The following is a 20,941-nucleotide window of genomic DNA, read 5'->3' on the forward strand; positions in this document are numbered from 1 at the left end:
TTAGTGTGTGTGTGTGTGTGTGTGTGTGTGTGTGTGTGGCCAGCTCAGCCCACCAGGGGGCGCGGCTGGCTGGCATGTGGTGCTGGGGGATCGAACCACGGTCCCTGTGCTTTGCTTAGCTTAGCTTGTTCCAAGTAGGTGCTTTAGACCACTGAGCCATCTCTCCAGCCCCTGTCTACTCTTCTTGATGGGACAACCTCAAATATGTTCTCCCCGTGAAAAAAAATCTCTTTTCTGATATTTCTCTTGCTGTCAAGTTTTTAAAATATTACGATAATATTAGCTATTAAGGACACATTCACATGCGCATTTTATATGTACAAAGATTAAGCACACGGTGCGCACATTTCTTTACACAACTACCAGTCTCCTCTGCACGGATGCTAACAGGCGCAGGCCAGGCCCGATACCCAACAGCCCACCTTCTTTGCTCAGCTCTTCTTTTGGAGAACTAAATCATCAAAAACAGAGCGAACGCTGACCAGGGCCAGGCAGGGGGCTGGACGGGGCACACAGAAGAGCCTGGAGCCCTGGCCGCTGGGAGCCCCACAGCTGCCCATCTGGGGAACCCCAACTCACCTGCCCAGAGGTTGCTGCGATCGTGGGACTCTGTTCTCACAGGGTTGTCTGCAGGGCTGCTGCTGCTGCTGCTGCTGTTGCCTGTGGGGGACCCACTGGGGCCAGGGGACTGAGGGATGGGACGCTTGCAGCTGGGAAGGTGGCCTCTCTCTGTGTCATAAGCAAGCTGTTGTCAGGGTGCTGAACAGCTCCCCAGGGAGCAGCTCACTGCCCACCCCGCCAGCTCACCCTGGAGGAGTGGCTTCCAGAGCTCAGGCTCTGGCCTCAGGTCTTCTCCATCGGAGCTGTAGAGGCTGGAGCTGGAACTGGGGCCTGGCCCAGGGCTGGGGTCAGCCAGGCAGGTGAAGCGCAAGGGCCTGGCAGGCAGAATTCCCCGCAGAGAGCTCTCCAGGCAGTGCAGCGGGGAGGGCCTGGCAACCACCCCTAGACAAACAGCAGACGCGAGGACTTTTCAGTTTGGCCCGCAGCACCCACAGGCTCTGATGGGGCCTGAACAGCTCACTCACTGGCTGTGAGAGGTGCAGGGAAGGGAAGCCAGAGCCAACTCTTTTTTTTTTTTTTTTTTTTTTGCAGAACCAGGGATCGAACTCAGGTCTTTGTGCTTGCCAGCAGAGCCAACTCTTGCCTCCTCTGGAAACTTCCAGAAGTGTATAAGCCAGGCAGGCTCCCCATATTGCAGGCCATTGTCCCCTCACTGTCACACAGGGGCTGTCAGCCTGGCGAGCGCAGGTCGGCCACACTGATGAGCTGTCAGCCTCTCAGCCCACGCAGACCTGGGCAGCTGCTTCAGAGCTACCGGGGCCCCTCCTGTGGCAGCATCACCCTGAGAAACCCAAGGGCTGACAGAGGGCCCGCCCCCAGCACCTGCGTTACTTCTTTCCTGGAACAGTGAAGCTCCTGCCTGGCACTGACATCCATATTCCAAGGATGGGATGCGGGTCAGGGAAGGACAGGAACAGAGAAGGATGGGAAATCTACTTTCTTCTCAGCAAATTTAACTGGAAGGAACACAGGCCAGGAGACGCTGAGGGTAGCTTACCATCTTGTGGCCACCTCCACAGCCCTGGCCTGGTGGGCCCCTGGTCTTTGAGCCTTTGTTGGTGGCAGGCAGGAACACAACTGGAAGTCAAGGCCTGTGGGCTGGCCAGGCAGGGGCTCTGGGGGGGTGCTTCTCCTCCCTGGGCATGGCGGGCTGGCTCACTGGCCTCACCCTTCAGTCCTGTTTCAAGGGAAAGTCAAGAGGCCTGTCAGCCCTGCGGGCCTTGTGCTGTCCTGAAAGAACAGGGAGTTTCTCCACAGCGGGGTTCTTGGGCACTGGGTTGCAGGGGCAGATTCTGCCCTGGTGCCTCTAGAACATCTCCTCAGCTCAGGGGGTTCTCCCCTGCAGGCTGCTGGGGGCAACAGTGCCTTGGTGACAGCATGGTGGCGGCCAGACTTGCTCCCAGGTCCCCTTGCACTCCCAGTGGCCGCAGCTGCCACTGAGTTACCTTCCTTGTCTGCCATCCAGCTCCTGGACTCCACTCTCCTCAGGCCTCTGTCCGCTGCAGCAGAGGCGCAGGGCTGGGCAGGCTGTGGCCTGGGAACAGGGATCTCCCTGAGGCAGTTCTCCAGTCCCTGGAGTGGGGAGCTCCCTGGTGGGTACCCTGTGAAAGCCACACATTCTCAGACTTGGCTGCAGTTTGACTCATACCCCAGAGGTTGCCTCTTCCACCATGAGCGCAGGCCTGCTTTGTTGCCCTGCAGGAAACCTGGAGTGCGGAAGGCACCATGGCGAGTGATGACACCACCTGGTGGCCCTAATGTGGGAGAGGTTTTCTCTGCCTCTCTGAGCTTCCCTGCTGCCAGGTGTGACAGGCCATGGCAGCTCTCAAGCGCTGTCAGCTAGGAAAAAAGCAAACATACTACAAAAATCATATTCCTAGTGACAGCCATGGAGGCAACAGGAGCTGACAACCTGAGTGGGAGATAGGAGGGAGAGAAGGTCCCAAGATGGGAGGGGCTGGGCATGAGCCCAGGGCAGCTGCCGGGCTCGGGTCTCCTGCAAGCCTACTGGCACAGGGGACCGGAAGAGAAACATGCCTCACATCACTACATCCTGTCACAAAGAAACAGTGCTGGGTGCCCAAGAACATTACCACATAGGAAGATGTCGAAGACAAGAGGCATGGGGAGGGCATAGCTGCCACCGTCGGTGTGAGAGGACAGATGTCTGAACAGTGGATGAACTCACAACAGGGCTGGCATGGAACACAAAAGGGGGCCTGGGGGGCCAGGGATGGAGGGAAAATCCATTTTTCCCAAGGACCTTTCATAGCTTTTGGACAAAATCATGTGCTACTACCTATCAAAAACTAAACATTAAGACGTCTTCTGTGTTTTAGGGGAGAAGCTCTCGTCCAAGGGGCTCTCCCTGGTACGACTCAGGCAGAGAGTAGGACCTAGGCTGGCTCTCGGGCCCCATTGGCCCAGCCCTGGGCCTTGCTCCAGGCCCTTCACCCAATAACAGATGTGATCAGAACACAGACAAAGTGTGTCCATCTGTGGGACAAGATGCGCCAAGAGCACTGGGGTTATTCAGATAGGAAAAGGTCAAAAGGGAGCACTGGAGAGAAAGCACCCTGAAGTCTCCAGTCCAGGATGACTCGGTGGGGGCTCCAGGGAGGCACAGTCACCAAGCACCCTCCTGAAGGTATATCACAGGGGCTCACGACATTTTCCCTAGGGTGGAGGTGAGTCAGGTGTCAGGCAAGTCTCTGGCTGGGACAAGGGACCCCAGACACTGTCCTGCCCCTACTGAGCCAAGTCACTGCCCCACTCAGCCCCACCCAAGGCAAGGCTGGCGCCTGCTTTTCAACATTCCCAGCTCTGCCTCTGGCAACGGGCACAGGGGCCTGAGATGATGGTGGGCACGATCCTCCTGTGGGCTCCCAGAGGGGCTCACCTGTGCCAGGGTGCTGGCCCCTGCTCCCCCAGGGACTTCTAAAGTCCAGGTCCCCATCCGTGCTGCTGGCTGAGGAGAAGCTGGTGGGGGTCCCTCCAGGAGCTGAGCGTTGGGTGGGGCCCACAGGTGCAAGAGGCCCCCTGCTGGCATCTGCAGAGAACAGCATGGTGACTGCACAGCCTGCTGGAAAAGAGGTCCACGGAGGGCTGGCACCAGGAGACCCTGCCCCAAAGCATCTGCCCACATGCTTTCCCATGGGCTGGGGAAGACCCCACAGTTCATCTGGGGACCACGGAGAAGAGCTCGCAGAGGGTAGCAGAGAAGAGAGGCTCAGGGAAGAGGCAGGCAGGCGGGTCCCAGGAGGCCTAGAGGGGGCAGGATCATGCCCTTGGCATTGCCTGCTACTACATGCACAGGGACAGAGCCCGCCCCAGGCCCGTGGCCACATGTACCTTCACTATGTGATCCTTGGGGCTGCAGCTCAGGCCTCTGAGACCCAGCGTCTCCTGGCTGGGGGGTCCGGGACCAAGAGGTGGCTGGTGGCTGGGGAGGTGACAACGCACTTGTGGGAATGCCCTTCAGACAAGCCTCCAGGGCTGCCAGGGGTGAGCTTGATGCCCTGCAAGCTGCGAGAGGGGAGAGTACCCTGGCATCTTCTCTCACAGCTTCCCTGGCCCTGCCTTCTGCAAGGGTGACAAGTCCTGCGCTTGGCTCTGGGGACATGCCAGGCAGGAAAGGTCCCTGTCGGGGACCTGAGAACTACATTCTGGGTCTCACAGGGAGATAGGGTGGACAGCCCAGGCCTCACCTTGAGCCTCAGGGCCCCAGAAGGGCATGTGAACTGCTCTGGTGTCTCTGGTGACAGAGGGGCTGTGGCCCTGCCTGCCAAGCTGGCAGGACGTGGGCACTGGGCTGCTCTGGGCCCAGCTCTCCTCCACCTTCACCGTGCTCAGTGCGCCACCAGCTCCAGGACTGGCGGGGTGCGGCAGGGTCTGGAGGCGTCTGGGCCCTGTGGGAAGGCAGGCAGCTGGGAGGTCCAGGCAGCAGGCTGGGACTCAGCCCAGTCCTGTGAGGCTGCAGAGGGCCAGCAGAGGCGTCCAGGGTCCTCTACAGTCGCTTCCTGACCAGTGCAGACCCAATACAGTCCTTCCTCCCAGGGGCCTGGTGCTCGGGAGCACTAGGCTAAGCGGTGTGCAGCAAACTGCCCCGCGTCAGCCCGAGGCGACTCCTTCCCCTCAGCCACCATGCCTGGCTCTCCCCACCCTGTCCAGCTCATGTGCACAGAGAAATAGGTGGGCCTGGAAATGGGGCCCATCCCCCACACACTGATGGGAACCCTGAGTCACAACTGAAATACGACTCCTCGAAACACAACCCACCTGCGTTCCTTGGCCCCTCCCCCTCCCCCTCCCCACAGCCCTTTTCTTCCTTCTGGAACTTTCACCATGGCAAGAGACAGTGTGGCCAGTTCTCAAGCACTGGCCAAGCACCTCCTGCCTGCCTCGCTCTAGGTAGAGTGACGACCCCCCACGTGGCTCCTGTGACTGGCGTGCTGATGAGAGCCCGTGTGTGTCGCTGCAGATGGTCGCCCACAGCCCAGGCCATGTATCCCAGTGGGGGCTCGCCTGGCTCGGTCTTTACCTTCAGGATTCCTCTTCCAGGGCCCTGGATCTTCCTGCACACATGCAGACCCTGCTCGGGAGGGGCTGGAAGGCTTGTCCTGGGTCTCTGGAATCTCCTTCAGACAGTTCAGCAGCCCCTGGAGGGGACAGTCCCCCAAAGTGGCCTCGGTCTTCACTGAGAGAAAAAGGCATGTGTTTCCACCTGAGCCCAGCATCCTCAGCCCTCCTATGTGGTGACAGACAAGGAACCATTCTGGTTTCAGGAAGAAGCTGCAGGGCTGGAAATCTGGAACTCATGTCTGCCTGTGCTTCCTAAGTCTTGCACAAGCCGCCATCACCTCAGTGTGTGGAACTGAGAGTGGACCTCTGCCTGCCTTGCTCCAGGTCGAGTGTGTGGAGTGCAGAAGCCTGGTGGTCACGTGCCTCACAGAACTGGGTGGGTAAGAGGGGTAGGCAGGAGAGGGCACCAAAGGCTAAGTGTGGGCAGCCTGAGGTCACTGAGACAGTGCCCTGGTCCTGAGCCATGGGGCCCTTCCAGGAGGGCAGACTCTGAGACACGCAGACACACACACGTCATGGGACAGACGCTGAAGCAAGGGCCACGGCTTCCTGGCCTGTGAGCACGCCACCCACGCTCTTCTGCATGCTCCAGGCCTCGAGGTCCACGCTCAGTTCCTCACCGAGGTCCACAGGAAGTGACAGGGGAGTGCCATGGTATTAGCAATAGGAAAGAGCACTGAGGAAACCCGGGCACACTCTGCCACTGAGCTTCCTTTGCCTTTAGCCAAACCCTGTCCTTGAAGAACTACCTGGCTACAGACACAGGACACCTGGGCTACAGGAGGGGCCTGCATAGTAAATCAAGGCAGGCAGTGTGCAGCTGAGAAACAGCTACAGTGTAGAAACACAAGCTTTCCGGGGACTCACCTGGCCAAGGTAGGCTACCTGGCCCCACGTCCACTCTGCTTTGCCTCGATGTACCCAGGCCTGGGACAGGGGGTACTCGGCCTGGGGCTGCATCAGGGTGCTGGGGCCTGGGCACAAGGATTTCTTTCAGGCAGTTGATGAGGCCTTGCAAGGGGCTGGTCCCAGGAGAGACTCCTGCATGTGCACACAGGGGCACTAAGGTGCGAGTGGCCCAGGAAGGGCAGCGTGAGGCTTTCACCAGCCCACCCAGCCACCAGACAGGGCTGCCTGTGTCACAAGGCTGGGACAGGAGAGTGGCACAACCTCCTCACATGGTCTGAACACCTCACCCTCCCGATCGCAGCCCCACTCAGCTCAGGGCCACCCCACCCCTACAAGACCTGCTTCTCACCTGTCCCCAGGGCCACTCTCTCCTGTCTTCGGGGGCTCTTCCTCTGGCTGGGGCTACTGATGGGAGTGCTCAGCTCTGCACTTGGGCCTTCTGGGCCTTCCTTGTCTGTGGGCCGTGGCCTGTCAGCAGCTTCTGTTGGAAAACACAAGGAGTGCTCAGGCTCCACTCTGGGACCATCCCACACCTGGTCCCCATCAGGACAGATCTCCCGAGTTCCCAATGCCTTGGGTGCAGCCAACTCCTGGGAGCCTGGACTCGTGGGGCTCACTTCGGAGGACTTGTTTCAGATAGGCTTTCCCCACCCTCATTCCACTTTTTTGTTTTTTTTTATGTTTTTAAATAATTTTATTGAGCAAAAATAGCAATGAGAATGTTTCAAAACGGATTAGTAGGAGAGTTTCAATAATTAATACAATGCATATGGTTGTCGTCTTAGTGGTTATTCATAGTACAAGAGGTAGACCTGATACTCTGTCCAAACACTATAAGCAAAAATCTTCCTTTTCAATTTCACTGAAGAGTCTGAGGACAATAGGCAATATATCTTCCATACCTCATTCCACTTTAACTGCAAATACTAAGCCTGGTGTTCACCCTGAGTAACACTGGACCCTCGTGGTGCCTGCAGGTTCAACGCATGGGCCACAGGCCTATTTCTCAAGCAGGGCACATGGAACCCCGATGACACCTAAAGCCACAGGCTAAGTGGAGGATGCTCTTCGGAGTGCAATGTTGTTCCATACGGCTCCCACCTCTTCATACTAGAAACGCTATTTGCGGATGGGCATGGCTGCTTCTGACCATGTCTCCCCAGGTCCTCGCCCTGATTTTCTTAGCTCTGACTTTTCAGTTTGTTTTAACATTTGGAAAAGAACAAATGAGATGCCCAAAACTCCCTCTTTCTCTATTGTTTTTGGTTTTTTACAATCAACTGCAAGACTGTCCAAGTTCAAGAAAAAAATATTTTTTTCTATTTAAATAATCTAAATGGAAGGCGATAACTTGGTGGTTGACCAACAGCCTAGCACATGAGAGGCTCTGGGTTCAATCCCCAGCACCAAAGAGAAAACAGCAAAACAACAACAAAAAGCCCCATCAATAACCAAAAGCCCTCAGATACACAGACAAATGCAAATTTGCCAGGCAGTTGAGCGATGAAGTGAGACCCCAGATAAATTCTAGGGGCGACCTTTGTTTTCCCTGCTTATTGCGCTGCTTTGATGAAAGTTGAGAATCAGCCCAGCTGCACACAGGGAGCCACCTGCTGACCTGACCCCCTGGCCTGTACACATGGGCCTTAGTAATCAGACTGGGGCTGACACTCCGTGACACCTGGTCATGCCCCCTCTTTGGCCTGCAGACTGGAGGCTCAGCATGTGGGTTCACACCCTGGGGACCTTGGTCCCATTTAGCACCAGAGGAAGTGCAATCCTACAGAAAATTAAGCGGGCACCCAGACTCCACAGCTGCACGCTGGTGCCTGGCCCTTTCCTTGCAAGGTGAGACTCACTGACATGGAGGGGGCTTCCCTGGCCTCCGTCTCTGGGCGGGCCGCTGCAGGATGAGCTGCTGGTGGGCGTGGTGGCCAGGCTGGGCCGGCTCACAGGGCTGTCTGGAAGGCAGCTGAGCAGGCCTTGGAGAGGGCAGGTGCCCCCAGGCACGGCTGCTGGTAAGAGGAACGAGTGGTAAGAGGACTAACGTCAGAATCCCAGCCCTTTCTTCTTCTTTTTTTTAATATACATAGCTTTTTTAAAAAAAATATTTATTTATTTTGTGTCTGTGTGTGGCCAGTTCAGCCCACCAGGGGGCGGGGCTGGCTGGCATGTGGTGCTGGGGGATTGAACCGCGGTCCCTGTGCTTTGCTTAGCTTAGCTTGTTCTAAGTAGGTGCTTTAGACCACTGAGCCATCTCACCAGCCCCCCTAGCCCTTTCTTGTGTGCGGCTAACAGTAACCTGGATGTCAGTGACCTTGGTACTGCCAACCCTGAGCTGTGAAACCCAGATTTACAGCCACATTTGTGTCCTGAGGGACACAAAGCAGCAGCTCTAAAGCCACCTCCCAGTGCCCCAGTGCCCCCTCCATCTCTGCCCCAATTTCTTCTTCATCCTCCATCAGTCAAGTGGGGCTGGAGTGTGCAGGGATCCTGGGGGCAGGTGCGGCTAGAGCTAAGTCAGAACAGGTAGGAGACAGCCAGCCAGAGAGGCAGGGGACACAGGGCCACTGCTGTCACTGGAACAAGACTCAGTGTCACTCTCTAACTCATTTGCACAACCAGGGACAAGCACACTGGTCACCTCCCACACGAGTACAAGGTGACAGGGTGGGGTCGCCGTGAGGAGGCCGAATTCACAAAGAATCCACTAGGAGCAAGGCTGAGCAGCTCTCAAATCCCCTGGCCAGGACTCGAGGGATGTGGGATGCAGGCATAGAGCCTGGCCACCAGGAACCACTGCCTCACTGCGGGAGCTAGGAACTGGCAGGCATGCAGCACACAGCGCCAGACGTGGACTTGGCCTTAACCTCGTGGGGTGTGCAGAGGCTTGAGAGGCCGTCCCCATGTGTGACCTACCTTGTGGGCTCGCTCTGTCCCCATCCAGGCTGGCTCGGCCGCTCTCAGGGCTATCATCGGTACCCTTGGTTTCCCCAAACAAGAACTCTGGAATCTCCTTCACCAGCTGCACCAGGGCAGTGAGGTGCAGGCTGTGCTGCAGCTGCCGTCCTGCAGAGGGCTGCCGTGAACACTGCGCCCGCGGCTGCAGGGTGCACACTCAGCCCCTTGGGTGACCCTTGCGGCCACCGGGGGAGCAGCTGAGGTCAGACTGCTGTCCAGGGAGGCGCAGGGGCCGAGCCCCGGGCAGGAGTAGGTGGGTGGGCCGTGGGTCACAGGCTTCCTCTACGTGGCCACTGTCTTCTCTTGCCTCCTTTCTTTTTGTTCCCACTTTTGTACTGGCACATGTTTGCAACACATGTTTACATGTATCTTGTATGTACCACGTCTCAGTTCTTTCTATTCTCCTTTCCCTCCTGCCCCTCCCAGCTCCTCTGCCATGGGATCCCCTCCTTGTTTGTAAGAGATTTATTATCTCCCAATTTCCTACATCTATCTTTAAAAAAACTATTTATAACTTGAAGGGCAGCAGGAGTTCTACCGGGACATGATGTGGGAGAACTGTGAGACGCTAGTGTCTGTGGGAAAAGGCTATGGCCTCCCCGAGTGTACAAAAAGTTATGGATATTTCAGTTTATGTATCTGATTTATTCATTTAACATTTAAAGCACTAGAGACCACGCCCCTGAGAATCATATGGAACCAGAAGAGACCCAAGGGAGAAAAGCAATCTTGGGCGCAACAAAAAGAAAGCAGGGGGCATCACAATTCTGGATTTCAAATTATACTACAGAGCTACAGTGATAAAACAGCACGGTACAGGCACAAAAACAGGTCTGTGGATCACTGGAGCTGAGTGAAGGACACAGCATCAACCCCGGGCAATTCAGCTATCCGATCCTTGGGACCAGAAGACGAATGCTGGAGGAAAGGGACAGCCCCTGTAGCTAACGGTGCTGGCGAAGTGGTCACACACATGCAGACCGAATGCACACACTTCTCTCTCTTGCCATGCGCCAAAGTAAATATTAAGCAAAGACACAGCCATGGAGACAGAAACATTTCATCTGCTGGAGGATAAAAGAGCTACCAGCCCTGACCCCTTGCTTAAGCGCAACATCAGGGAAGGCCATCTCCACCCTCTGGGCCTCGCCCAGCCCGGGCCCATGGGCATCTCCATCTGAGGCGTTGCAGGCTGGCCCCAACGTGGGGCTGCAGGCAAGCTTCTATGGGGGCTGAGGAGGGGCTGAGGACCATGAGCGGGAGGGGCGCCCAAGGTCTGCTGGGAAGACTCACCCTGGGGGCCTCCCCCCACGGGAAGCTCCTGCCCGTCCTCAGTGCGGCTCCCTGCCCCTGCCGTTCCTCCAGGCTCCGTGGGTAACAGGAAAGCAGAGAGCGGGAGCAGCTCGGCTGTCCCTAGGAAGCCAAGACGGGATGCTCAGTGGGGGCAGAGGAGCAGCCTCTCTCCATGGCCATTCAGTGGCCAGAGGCCTGCACATCTGTGTTACCGTGCATGCCTGGGTGGCTGCCCAAATTCAAAGAACTGCAGGGGCCCCTGGGTGCCCTGTGGAATGGCAACCAGAGGCCACCCCAGTGCAGCCGGGGCACAGGAGTGAAAGCGAGCCCCAGGCCAGCCCCAAGCCCTCAGCACTCCCCCAGACCGTCCATCTCCCAGATGAGGAGATTAAGGCCCAGGGGGCCTGAGGCCCACGAGATTCAGGGAGCTGGAGCCCACTGCGCCCCGCACGCTGGGAAGCTAGAGCCCTTACCCACGGACACCAGCGTCTCGTAGTTCTCCCGCATCACGTCCCGGTAGAACTCCCGCTGCCCTTCCTCCAGGAGCCGCCACTCCTCCTCGGAGAACCGCACAGCCAAGTCCTTGAAGCTGATGGGTACCTGCAGGCACAGTCTGGGGGTTGGCTGGTTCCAGGCCTGGCTCAGCTGGCCCTAGACTCAGGGACCCAATCACATCTGCCGGTGGATGCTGAGAGCGGGAGGAAAGGCGCAAGACTGGGGACTAATACCAGGAGCATCAGGGACAGGACCACGTGCAGCAGCAGCAGCAGCAGCAGCAGCGGCAGCAGGAGCCCATGGATCCCCAACAAGACGTACTGAAGTCCTAATTCTCCTCTCTGTGCACATGACCTCATATGGGCTCATAAGTTAAGAGGGGGTCACTTTGGTTCAGATGGCTACTGTCCTTACAAAAAGGGACATGGGGACAGACACATGGAGAGAACAGCCCATGTGAAGATGCAGGCAGAGCCCAAAGGGATGCAGATGTAAGCTACGGAGCACCCACAGCTGCCGGAAGCTGAAGAGGCAAAGGACGCTGCCCTGGACCCTTCACGGCAGTGTGGCTCTGCTGACACCTTCGTTTCAGGTTTCCGCTTCTACAACCAGAGAGAAGAAAACTCTGCTCCTTTAACTCCCCTGGTTGTGGTCCTGAATCGTGGCACTCCTAGGAAACTAGTATGACAGTCTCATGCTCTGTGGGTGAAGGTCAAGCCCATCCAGCCCTAAATTCGACATATTAGGTTGGGTTAATTTGCATTCATAAGCCAATTTTACTGTGAATGTGCAAGGACTCAGGATCCTAGCACCGTGACATTCACAACATTTTATAAATAAAACTAACTACAAGGGATACCAAGGCTGACTCAGAGCAGAGGGGTTCTGGATTTTCACTTCTGGAGTGCTTGCATATGCACTGCCACGCAAGCCTATAAATGAAATTCACTTACTTCATATGCACCCCCCTTACACCTTCCTGGAAGTGCTTTTAGACAGTATTTCCAGCATATTTTAAGTGTGACCTGTCCGGTGTGGGGTTCTCCATGTATGGTGTCGAGTGCTTAAAAGTTTTCATATGCTAGGGTCTAGGGAAACAGCTCAGCAGCACAAGCACCTGCCTGACAAGCACAAGGTCCCCAGTTTGATCCCCAGTACCACACACACACACACACACACACACACACACACACAAAAGTCAGAATCAAACTCCTCAAATGTTTATGCTGTCCCTCTAAGTACCACTCAGAGGGACATGGGGTAGGCAGTAAAAATCTCACGCAGCCTCACCTTCCTCTGGCTGGAAGCTGTGTCATTCTGATTCTGAGCACCTGCACAGAAGTAGGCAGAAAATCCAGCACCCCGGGAGCTTTACGTTCTGTTTGGAACTCCTCTACGCTTATTCTGCTAGCCTGGGGCCCTTTAGGCAAAAGTAACATTTCTGTCTTGCTTAAAAAGGTCATTTGTGGACTTGAGAACAGCCATGAAAGCCTAGAAAAGGACTAGCATCTGAGAGGCATGAATTTAAAATGATGGAAACTATGGATCTCATGTAAATGAGACAAAGAGAATGTAAATGATTGGAATGGCTCTTCTGACTCTGAAATAAATATCAACCATTTTTGAGAATTATTAAAATGATACTTTCAATAGAGCAAAGATGATCAATTGCCTTGTTTCACCACTCAAACCAATTATTACTATTTATTTATTTATTTATTTATTTATTTGCAGAACAGGGGATTGAACTCAGGCATTTGCGCTTGCCAGGCAAGCACTTATTCTACTGAGCTATCTCCCTGGCCCCTTCAAACCAATTACTGAAAAAAAGAAAACTGTTACTGAGCCAGGCTTCATGGCACATGCTTGTAATCCCAGCACTCAGGAGGCTGTAGGAGGATCAACACAAGTTTTGACGGCAACCGGAGCTACATGAGTTCAAGACCAGCCTGTGCTACATAATGAAACTATCTAAAAAACAAAAACAAAAAACCCTGTCACTGCTATTAACTGATGGCTTTGTCACCTACTCACTGCCACACTGCCTGCCACTTCTGAAGGCCACAAGCTGGTGCCACAGTCATGCCCCTATCCCTTGGCTCTCTGAACATGTCGTAAGTTGGTTCCATCCTGGATCTGGCTCGGAACTTCTCTGCTGACTGCCTGCCAGCCTGGAAGCCCAAAGGAGGCCAGAGGCTGTGGCGCTTGCCTCCCCAGCTCACTCTAAGACCCCAGCCCCTTCTACCGCCCACAGCCTCGCCCCTGAGCTAACGAGCCTGTGGTTCTAGCCACTATAATCGCTTCTCTAGAACATCTTAGACATCCTCCAGGATTTCTTAGTGACTTACATTTTTCCTGGCCTTCTGAACCAGGGGTGGGCCACACAACTACTGGGACAGGCCTGGTGCTGCTGCCCTTAAAAAGGCTGTGGGCTGGGGATATAGCTGAGCGGTATAAATGCCTGCCTGGCAAGCGCAGGGTCCCAAGTTCAATCCCTGGTACTGCAGAAAAAAAGAAAAAAAAAAATTGGACTGGGCAGCATAACTGCCTGCCTAGTAAGTACAAGGTCCTGAGTCTGATTCCTGGTATAAAAAAAAAAAAAAAGGCTGTGAGCAGGCAGGGCTGTGAGCAGGCATCTGGGAACATCAGAAAGGTCCCCACCATTCCCAGTGGTTGGGCTGTGCTAAGGGTAGTTTGTGCTAACCCTCCTCTTTCCTTCTGGGAGCACAGGATTTGCACATGTCTTAGCCAGAGAGTGCCTCTGTGACCAGCTCCAGTGACAATACTGTCTCTAGTGAGCTTCCCTAGTATACAGCATGTCACACAGGTTGTCACAACTTCATGCTAGAACTGTGTCCTGTGACTGCACTGATGAGGGCTCTGGGAAGCCAGTCCCCTTGTGTCCCCAGACTGTGCCCATGGATCGCTGCCATTTGCTGTTTTGTGTGTGTCTAGGGGTATCTGCTCAGTCTGAGCCCTCCTGTGAGTCTCTGACTCTGGGATGGTCTTGGGGACCTTGACAAAGGGCCCCATAATCTCTTGGCCACCTCATCCCCATGTTGTCTGGCCAGAACTGAGATGTAAGTCCTTGTTCTTTATAAACTAGTCTCAAATATCCTGGTGTAGTGGTACAAAACTAACCCGACAGGGGGCCAAAGACTTAATCAGCTGCCACATATTTCCTGTCTGAGTGTTAGCCTTCATTTTTACCATGAACAATCGGCTTATTTTGGGTCTCAGTTTATTTTCTGTTCCTACAACAGAATGCCTGAGACTGAGTGATTTATAAAGAAATACATTTCTTACAGTTCTACACGCTGAGAAGTCTGTAAAGCATGAAGAGGCCACGGATGTGGAGGGCCTTCTGCATCCCAGCATGTGACATGGGGAGCCCGGGCGGACCAGCCAGAGCTCGCCTTTTACAGGAAGCCACTCTCTTCATAACCGATTAATCAATTAATCTATCAATGGAGCGATCTACTCAGGAGAATAAAACTTTCATGACCCAGTTGTTTCCCAAGGATTTCACCCCTCAAACAGCATTGGCATATGACTTTGGAAGGAAGTTTCCAGCAAGTGAAATTTGGAAGCCACCCTTAAATCACAGCTTTCGGATCTGTCTTCTGCGAGTCTGGGTAGTGTAGGTTGGTTCTCTCCAGAACTGTAAGCCATGGATGCGCTGAACTAACTGGTTATGGGACTTCAGATGAAGTACTTGCAAGCTCACCCATGATATTAGGACCACGATAAGCTACCTCCCAGGGATGTTGTGAAGACAAAGAGAATTTTGTCTTTTGTCCAGGAGCAGTGCCTGGAGTAAATGATGGGGCGTGTACACTGCCATGACTGGTGTTGCTGTCCCCAGGTCGTTCTGCCTTTCTCTGCCCGCAGGTCACATCCTGGCACCTTGGGCTCTTCCACATTGCCACCTCCAAGGCCTCTTTCTCTGCAGGCTAAATGGATCTGTTTCTTTTAGACATTTGTGGGCAATGCTTTCCAGGCCTCTCCCATCTCTGGTGACCAAGTTTTCATAAACTGCAAATGGGAACTTGCTATAGCTAGAGCTGGTGCTCTTGTCAGAGTTTCCCCAGGGTCCTGAGAAAGAGCAGCAAGAATGTGTGTGTGTGTGTGTGTGTGTGTGTGTGTGTGTGAATAAGGGAAGAGCAAACGTTTGTCTCCAGGAGGAGGGAAGTCGCCTGCAGCTCTCCCCCTGCACCCCTGCTCTTTTTGGACCTACCTTGAGCCTCATCCCAATTAACAGAAGCGTTAGGGGCTGACCTTGGACTCCTACAGCCGGGCCGCCTCCTCCCACCTCTCTTCTCCCAGAACACAAGTCTTACCCGTCTAGGCCATCCTCCTGGCTGATTTTGGGCTGCTCGAGCCCTAGATCCCACTGTGCACCATGCTGCCCGTGTCTCCCCTTTCACGCTGTGTGTGCTCATACACCCCTGGGCTTCTGGGAGTCACCCTGAGCAGGGAGATGGAGGGCCGCTCTGTCCTCCATCTGGCTATCACCTTGTACTCCCCGAGGTCACTTCTAGTCACCTTCCCTAAGAAGCTACAGGGGGGCCGACCAGATAGCTCAGCGGACTAAAGGGCCTGCTTAGGCAGAGTGCAGAGGCCAGGGTTCGATGTGGTGCCCGCCAGCCCACTGGGCACACTGAAACTGCGATTGAGACTAGGAGTGATGGCATGCGCCTGTAATCCCAGCATTTGGGAGGCTGAAAACAGGAGAATCACTACGAGTTCAACCTACGCAGTGAGACCCTGTAGACCCTGTCCTAAATACAGTAAAAAAAAACTTCCTGTAATTGAGATTACTTTCAATTAAAAAACCCTTATAATTGAGAGGAGAGGAAAAAAAGAAAAAGAAGCCACAGTGTGAGGGAGCACCCTCCCCTGAACGTGGGTGTCCAAACCTTCATCTTCCAGAAGGCCCTGGATGGGACCAGGGCACCTGTCTGGCAAGGGTGTCCTTGGGCTGCCTGTCAGCCAGTGGAGACTGGCCCCCTCCAGAAGCAGTCCATTTTCCTGGTTGCCCCTCTTCTAGGACACTGTGTGATGACAAGGTTCTGGCACAGCGCCTGCCCTGCCTGGCAACACCGCCGGCCCCCACCCCAGCTCGGCTGCCTGAGTCTGGCCCACGCTCCTGAGCCACCACAGCTGCACAGCTGGCTGCAGGCACCCCTAGAAGACAATGCAGCAGCTCCCCTCCGCATCTTCACAGCCCACAGCCAAGCCCCAACTGCCCCAGCGACGGCAGATGGTGCTCTCCCTGCAACTCTCGGGTCTACATGCCTCAGCAGGACAAAACTTGGAATCTGCTCTGTCTTCAATGTCTCCCCACTCCCCAGGATCTTATCAAAATTAAAAGTACCAGACTTAGCCATTCCCCCGAGGCCTTCATACCCACCACCGTTACTCTCAGGGTAACTTGTAACAGAAGGAGGCCAGCAGAGGAAAGGCAGTGCTTATGCCCAAGAATAACTTCCCCCTGATGGAGAGAACCAGGAGGTCCGTGCATCCAGGGGACGGGCAGTGGGGAGGTCGGAGGAGGATCCAGACTTCTTGGCTCGCTATTAGGGACGCCCGGCTCGCCCAAAGTTGGTGGTCGCGGTCTTCCCCGCCCCGCCGCCCCGGTCGGCCCGCGCGTGCGCCCCGGCTCGCCTTACCTGGCGCGCCATCCCGGGCCCCAGCCTCGCGGCCGCCCCTTGACCACCCCAGCTTCCGGCGCGGCCCAGGGTGGAAGATGCACCGCGACCCACGGTGGCGGACGCCTAGCTCCGCTCGCGGGCAGGCGGGGGCGGAGGCGCAGGCCGCGAGGGAGGGGCGAGGGTGGGCGCGCGCGGACCCGCCCCCCTTATCTGGCATCGCGGTGCGGATGGACGCGCTTCCGCCCGGAGTGCCCGGCCTCGAGGGCCTGGCCGGCGCAGGCGTGGACTACACTTCCCAGAAGGCACCGCGAGGGCGGATTGGGGCGGAGCCTCGGGGCCCCATCCACTGTGCGCTGATCTCCCCCCATCCTGAAACTGCGCATGCTCGTGCGCACGCTTAAGCCCTTGAGCGCCTTGATTGGTTCTGGCCTGTGGTTACGTTTTGTGTGACGCCTGCTGGCGTAGTCTATTGATGGTGTCCGCCTGGAGCAAGTAGTAGACCTCAAATAAAGGTGCGATGAATGAACCTACCGTGGGTCCCATCAGTCTTCCGTCTTCCCCTGCGCGCCCAAATTCGTGTGTGATGCTCCCTACGAGGCATGGGGTCCAGACTGAGAACGCTGAGTCTCGTTTCCCTGCCTGGAGGGCCCCGATAAGCAACTTGAAGGCAGGGCATGAGGGTGACCTGCTTCCGGACGCAGCAGCTTGAGCAGCGGGAGCAGAGGTCCCAAGAAGGGCACATGCTGCTCTGAGCTTAGCATCCCAGCCCAGACCCTGTCAGGGGGTCCTCGTCTTGAATATCCAAGGAGGGGGGTTTCTCCCAGCTGCCCAACTGGTCCCTAGCACCGCTGCGCTCCGATGGCCCCCCTGGCTTTGCGGCCAGGAACCTCCCAGGACATCAGATGCCCCGCCGACGCCCCGGGACGGCTGCAGAGGAGGCGCGTGCGCGGAGACCACTTTCATCTCTCCCCAGTTGACCCAGGGCGAGGCCCTGCCTTCATGGCCCACATCTTTGACCCTGGACTGGGCTTGTGTAACCTACTGAACAGAGTTTGAAGATAATCACAAGACAAAAGGCAAACTTCGCGTTCAACGTCTCGTCTCCAGTGGCACCTCAGGGTAAGTCCCAGGCGGGAAGCCAGGGACCCCACCATCGGCCTCAGGATTCTCAAACTGTAAAATGTCAAAGTTTGAAATAGCTCTAACCAAAAAAAAAAAAAAAAAAAAAAGACACACCTTTATTTTAACTGTATGGAGTCCTGCCGCCTCTTTGAGTCAAATACCCCTTTCCCGACAAGGCACTGTGCGCCATCTGTAGAGGCGGGTCACTGAAAACCGTTTGCCAACGTTGGATGTGCTGAAGAGCCTGTTCTCCAAGATATGGAGAAAGGTCCTGCCACTGCCCTTCCCCCAAAGTTTTAGGTACACCTTTGACTTGGTACCTGTACCAACACCAGCTCTTTTATTTGCATTACAAAAGGGCTGTGGAAAAAGGGCCTGAATAGGGTTTCTGTAATAGCTTTCCTCAACCTAGAAAGAGTGGTAGCTAAACCAACTCTCCAAAACAGAGAGTTTGCTTGGCTTGATGGAGGATTGGGTGATGGAGGATAGGGGGGACCACCTATGAGTATATCCTGGAAGACAAAAGAAGGGTTTTTACAGGATAAAATGAGCAGGTTGTTTGGGGACAATGACCCTTGGTGACAATGATCAGCAACAAACATGGTGTCAGTCCAAGGTTGAATTGGTGCTTGTAGGGTGGGCTGCCACACCTCTTGCACCCGTCCTGGTAGGGTTCAACAGAAGTGACTCCAGTCTGATTGTAACAACTTTCACACTCTGAAGACAAAAAGGCAGAAGTGGAGATGGAACGTATTTTTTTTGGGGGAAAAAAAATCCTTAATTCAAACTGGTTGTTCCAGATAGCTCAGGGGACTAAAGCGCCTGCTTAGGCAGGCACAGGGACAGGGATTTGATCCCTGGCATGCATTGCCAGTTCTGCCCCTGGGGTGTGCGGAGACCAAGACTGGGCATGGTGGCACACATCTGTAATCCCAGTGCTTGGGAGGCTGAAAACAGGACGATCAGTAGGAGTCTGATCTGTGTAGTGAGACCCTGTAGATCCTGAACTAAATACATTAAAAGAACAAAAACTAGTTGTTTAGCCAATTGACAGTCAGTGGCTTAGTTTTCAGTAATTTGCATTTTGGGTTTCTGGTCTTTCTGTAAAATGTGTTTTGTTGAACTTTTCAGCTACAGGTTTGCTAGCTTTTCCCAGTGGTAAGTTGTGTTGTCCACTCCCCCATGTGAAAATGGCTGTGGTTTAAAGGTACTTTTCTGATTTTTTTTGTTTGTTTGTTTGTTTTCTTTTCTTTTCTTTTCTTTTCTTGAGATAGAGTCTCACTATGTAGTTCAGGCTGGCCTGGACTCACTCACTATATAGCCCAGTTGGCCTGGAACTCAGGCTGATCCTCTGACTCAGCCTCTGGAGTACTGGGATTACAGGTGTATACCCCCACATCCAACTCTGACTTCTGTTATGATTTCGTTTTCCAATGCATTCACTTAAAAATGCACTGGAGGGCTGAGGATATAGCTCAGCAGCACAGTCCCTACCTGGGAAGGGTCCTGAGTTGATTCTCAGTACTCCCCCCCTCCACCAAAAATATATATATTGGAATTTTATTTCTTTTCTTTTCTTTCTTTCTTTTCTTATTTGGTACAGGGTCTTACTACACAGCTGATCCTCCTGCTTTCAGCCTCCCCCAGTGCTGGGATTACAGGCCTGTGCCACCAGACCCAGACTCTGTCTTGGTTTAGCATGCCCGGTGGTGGGGCCACCGTGGTATATGGTTCCAGGGATCGAATCCCAGTTCCTGTGCTTGCCTAAGCAGGAGCTTAGTCCACTGAGCCATCTCACTCTGGTTTTGAATTTTACCCTGTAATCTCAGAGTATAGTATACGATGCTGACTTTAGGACTTTCTGAGATTTTCCTCATGGCCAAATAAGCAAAAGTGTTAGAAATGTTTCATGTTTGCTTCAGAATGATACAGGAGAAATATAACTCTCAACTTATTAAATGTCCGATACACCAAGTTTGTGCCCCCTGAAATTGATGAATGAATTCTAAGGAACAACGGAAACTAAGAGTAGGAAAGACTTATTGAAAGATACCTTCGGGGGGGGGGGTGCATTGCCACTGACATCCTTTCTCCAAGAGTATTTTATAGACCAAAATCATGACGTGGAACAAAATCACAAGTGGGTAAAACATGGGTCACACTATAATCAGCCAGTAAAATTATAAATCTAGCGGTTTAACTAATATTGGTCCATTAGCAAAGTGGCTTGCCTGGCAAGTATACATGGAAAAAGCAAAGATATTTTTTTGGGGAAGGAGTGGGTCTAGATGCTCTGGCCACCCACCTAGGTGACTGATGTCCATTTGGACTTTATTGGGCCAGATGGTACGAATTATAGCATAATGTGAAATTAGCGCTTTTCCTCCAGGGAAGCCTGTGGGCTGGGCCATTTCGCCTACATCCTGAGGCCTGGTCTTCGGAAGTATTTCCAGCCATAACCTTGATGTCTGTAGATTCCTGCTCACTCCCTTGAGAGCCCAGCTCCTCTCTGATGGTATATGATATCCATCTAACTTAGCTGTCTATAATGTTCCCTCTCCTGAAGAGTTAGCCCTAACTGTGGTGAAGGGAGAATGGGCATAGTTTCAATCTAGCTGCTTCAGGCTGAGAAGGGTAGTACTGGGGAGACCACCATTAGGGGCTTCTCCAAAGAGCTAATCTAATCTTCCCCAAACAGCATTGGATGGATAGAAGTTGTTTTGCAGTTTAGCAGTTATGAACTCTTTTCAAGGTATATCTAGTGGATCTTGCTAAAACGAAATCTAACACTTTTATTTTTTGACAGTACCGAGGATCAAACTTGGGACCTTGTGCTTGCCAGGTGGGCATTTGTAACACTGAGCTTCCTCTTGGCCCAGTAGCACATTTATCGTTGGTTCTATCTGCATAAGCATTAGCATGGAAATTTTCCAACAGATTAAAGTACAATCAAAGCATAAGCATTAGAATGGAAAGGCAGATTAGGGGGAAGAATTAGGATCAGACATTGCTCCTAAGGGGCTAGAATAGTGATTGTAACAAGCTGGCTCTTTGACCCCTCTACTGATGGATATTGTCTATAAGTCACAATTCTCTCTAGTTTTAGCTGTAAGGAAATGCAGAGTTTGGTGGTTTTGTGGGAAAATTTTAGGTAAGGAATTGAAGGGCTCTTACTGAGCTTTTATAGATTCTGCTGTAGCTTTCTAGCCTTATTGAACCATTGCAGTGGTTAGCTTCCAGAGAGGTTCAGTGACTGGAGCTCCCTTTTTATATTGAGCCTTTATTACTATGGTATTGCATATATA

At 53.8% G+C, this 20,941-nt stretch overlaps 1 protein-coding gene across 7 annotated transcripts in view; it reads right to left on the reverse strand.

Annotated features, from left to right (window-relative positions):
* Krba1 (KRAB-A domain containing 1) overlaps positions 1-16,699 on the reverse strand; it is a 20,203-nt gene extending 3,504 nt beyond the window's left edge. For 3 of the 7 annotated variants that reach the window (XM_023712790.1, XM_023712785.1, XM_023712784.1), the window contains exons 1-15: positions 16,533-16,699; positions 10,839-10,965; positions 10,366-10,485; positions 9,031-9,180; positions 7,971-8,126; positions 6,461-6,592; positions 6,070-6,243; positions 5,162-5,317; positions 4,329-4,529; positions 3,973-4,203; positions 3,521-3,670; positions 2,067-2,222; positions 1,619-1,798; positions 808-1,002; positions 580-729 (exon numbers count right to left, since the gene is read on the reverse strand). In XM_023712790.1, the coding sequence (XP_023568558.1) occupies positions 580-729; positions 808-1,002; positions 1,619-1,798; positions 2,067-2,222; positions 3,521-3,670; positions 3,973-4,203; positions 4,329-4,529; positions 5,162-5,317; positions 6,070-6,243; positions 6,461-6,592; positions 7,971-8,126; positions 9,031-9,180; positions 10,366-10,485; positions 10,839-10,965; positions 16,533-16,544 (2,290 nt within the window). In that variant the 5' untranslated portion in view covers positions 16,545-16,699. The remainder of the gene's footprint in view (positions 1-579; positions 730-807; positions 1,003-1,618; positions 1,799-2,066; positions 2,223-3,520; positions 3,671-3,972; positions 4,204-4,328; positions 4,530-5,161; positions 5,318-6,069; positions 6,244-6,460; positions 6,593-7,970; positions 8,127-9,030; positions 9,181-10,365; positions 10,486-10,838; positions 10,966-16,532) is intronic. The other 4 variants (XM_023712788.1, XM_023712786.1, XM_023712787.1 and 1 more) reach the window with 4 other exon arrangements.
* Between the last annotated feature and the right edge of the window lie 4,242 nt (positions 16,700-20,941).

Source organism: Octodon degus, unplaced genomic scaffold, assembly GCF_000260255.1.
Source record: "Octodon degus isolate 3935 unplaced genomic scaffold, OctDeg1.0 scaffold00027, whole genome shotgun sequence".
Lineage (NCBI taxonomy): Eukaryota > Metazoa > Chordata > Mammalia > Rodentia > Octodontidae > Octodon > Octodon degus.